This window comes from Puntigrus tetrazona, chromosome 3, assembly GCF_018831695.1.
Source record: "Puntigrus tetrazona isolate hp1 chromosome 3, ASM1883169v1, whole genome shotgun sequence".
Lineage (NCBI taxonomy): Eukaryota > Metazoa > Chordata > Actinopteri > Cypriniformes > Cyprinidae > Puntigrus > Puntigrus tetrazona.
In genome coordinates, this window is record NC_056701.1 from 28170989 (window position 1) to 28172999 (window position 2011).

At 33.5% G+C, this 2011-nt stretch overlaps 1 protein-coding gene across 1 annotated transcript in view; it reads right to left on the reverse strand.

Annotated features, from left to right (window-relative positions):
- Nucleotides 1–1655, reverse strand: part of LOC122335435 (tripartite motif-containing protein 16-like) — a 4371-nt gene extending 2716 nt beyond the window's left edge. Inside the window, exon 1 of the mRNA XM_043233306.1 lies at nt 1468–1655. Within this exon, the coding sequence (XP_043089241.1) occupies nt 1468–1649 (182 nt within the window). The 5' untranslated portion in view covers nt 1650–1655. The remainder of the gene's footprint in view (nt 1–1467) is intronic.
- Between the last annotated feature and the right edge of the window lie 356 nt (nt 1656–2011).

The window sequence follows — 2011 nt, forward strand, 5'->3', positions numbered from 1 at the left end:
TGTTGACGTCTACACCAGAGGAAGCCACCTCGGTCCTGGAGGTCAGTTTTTATGAAGCTTGAAGCTAAACCCTGCAGGACTCTGCCTCTCCAGGACTGACTCTGACAAGGAGCACAAACCTATAGTTGTCATTTGTGAGGCAAATATGAGATGGTGCTGTACCTGTGCGATTTTATTTAGTTGATGTAGTAACACAAAACATAGAAAATATATCTATTAATTTGTGGTAATTGTAAAAATGATACTTTGAACATTTATGGATCATGGAAATTAAAGATCAGGGAATATAAAATGCTAAATCAAAAGATAAAACAAAGAAACAAAAAAGTCCAGCGAAAAACAAAATTGAATTAATAAAAATGAATATGGGTAATTTCTTGTTGTGCATTAAAAGGGATTTTTACAGCATGTGCATAAAAGAGTTAAATTTCAGATCATTATTCTGCTTAATTTATCATATTATTTATCAAGTCCAGAAATGCTATTTGAATAAGATTCCAAACCACATACAAGTTAATTGGCATTTAGAGCATCTAAATATGATCAGATTTGCACAAAAAAAGATGGGCTGACAGACTCATTGGCTCTATTATGCTACTATTTTAACTTTTAACTAATTTAGTTTAACTTCAAATAATAGTTTAGCTTTAAATGTTATTTCTGTGTCTGGAAATCAGCTATGGTTCTCCTTTGTTAAAAGATAGTTATTTAGTTCAGATGGGACTAGGAGCAGATTTCTAGCAAAAGTATTTGGATCTTTTGTAAAAATGTAAGTGAATTCCAGTCAAGCTTTAGATTAGGTCACAGTACTACTCATGAAAGTTACTGATTGTTTTAGTACTACAAGGACTTTGGGAATCAAGGGAATTTCGGTTTATCAGTTTTTAACAACTTGAAATGTTCCACTGGTTCTCCAACAAGTTGCAGACTTGTAACAAAACACTTCCATCTTTGAAAACTTCTTCTGGTTTAATCTAAAGGAAACATGTACTTGCTTTACTTTTTGATCAGTGACTACATGAGCGCAGGGCAAACTTTAGTCATATATTTTTAAATCTGATGACGTTGATCACTTTTTCCACTAGAAACTGTGCTACTAGTCTATTTCAAACAAACACAGCAGATAATTGAATTTTTTTGCATCATATGAATTTCAGATAAAAATATCTAAAATTCATCTGCTTTTATAAAAACCTATAAATGTGAACAAATGAACAGACAAATGTTTAAATGACATTTATTCAAGTCATGAAGACTTCAGTCAAATCAGTAGCCTGATAAATGATTGTAATTTTTCATGAACCAAGTGGAATTAAATAATCCTCTAAGATCGAAGCATAGAATTGTCATTTTATTATTAATATTAATGTTGTTATTTTTGTCCATCGTAATAAATCATGATGAACATCCTGATAAAACCAGTGTCACATACAGATCTGAGAGAATGATTGTTTCGGATCCACTTACTTGAGTTTGTCCAGATGTTTGAGTGTTTGAGAGAGCAGCTTCACTCCTGAATCTCCTGGATGATTGTAGCTCAGATCCAGCTCTCTCAGGTGTGAGGAGTTTGAACTCAGAGCTGAAGACAGAGCAGCACAACCTTCTGCTGTCACCATACAGCCAGGTAATCTACAACAGAAAGTCTTCATGTTAGTGGGCTTCATTTTTAAGGCCGGGAAACACAGAGCTAACACCAACCCACTAGCCACAATGTCTATATCAGTAGCTATCAATAGTTAATATTCATCAAACAAATCAACTGAAACTAAGAAATAGGGAGATAAAAATATAAAACTAACAAAGCAGTGCTTGCTTACCATTTTGAATATCAGTAACGTTAACAGTGTTCTTTATTTTAAGCAGCTCACATTGTCATAATACTGATATATTGGAATGTTTGGGTAAGATCACACAGAATTACAAGAGTCTTCTGTTTGTGCCGCTTTCATTGATTTCTTGTTTATATCACTTCCCTTTAATTCTCTGGCACTGACTCATTTGTGAAACTAGG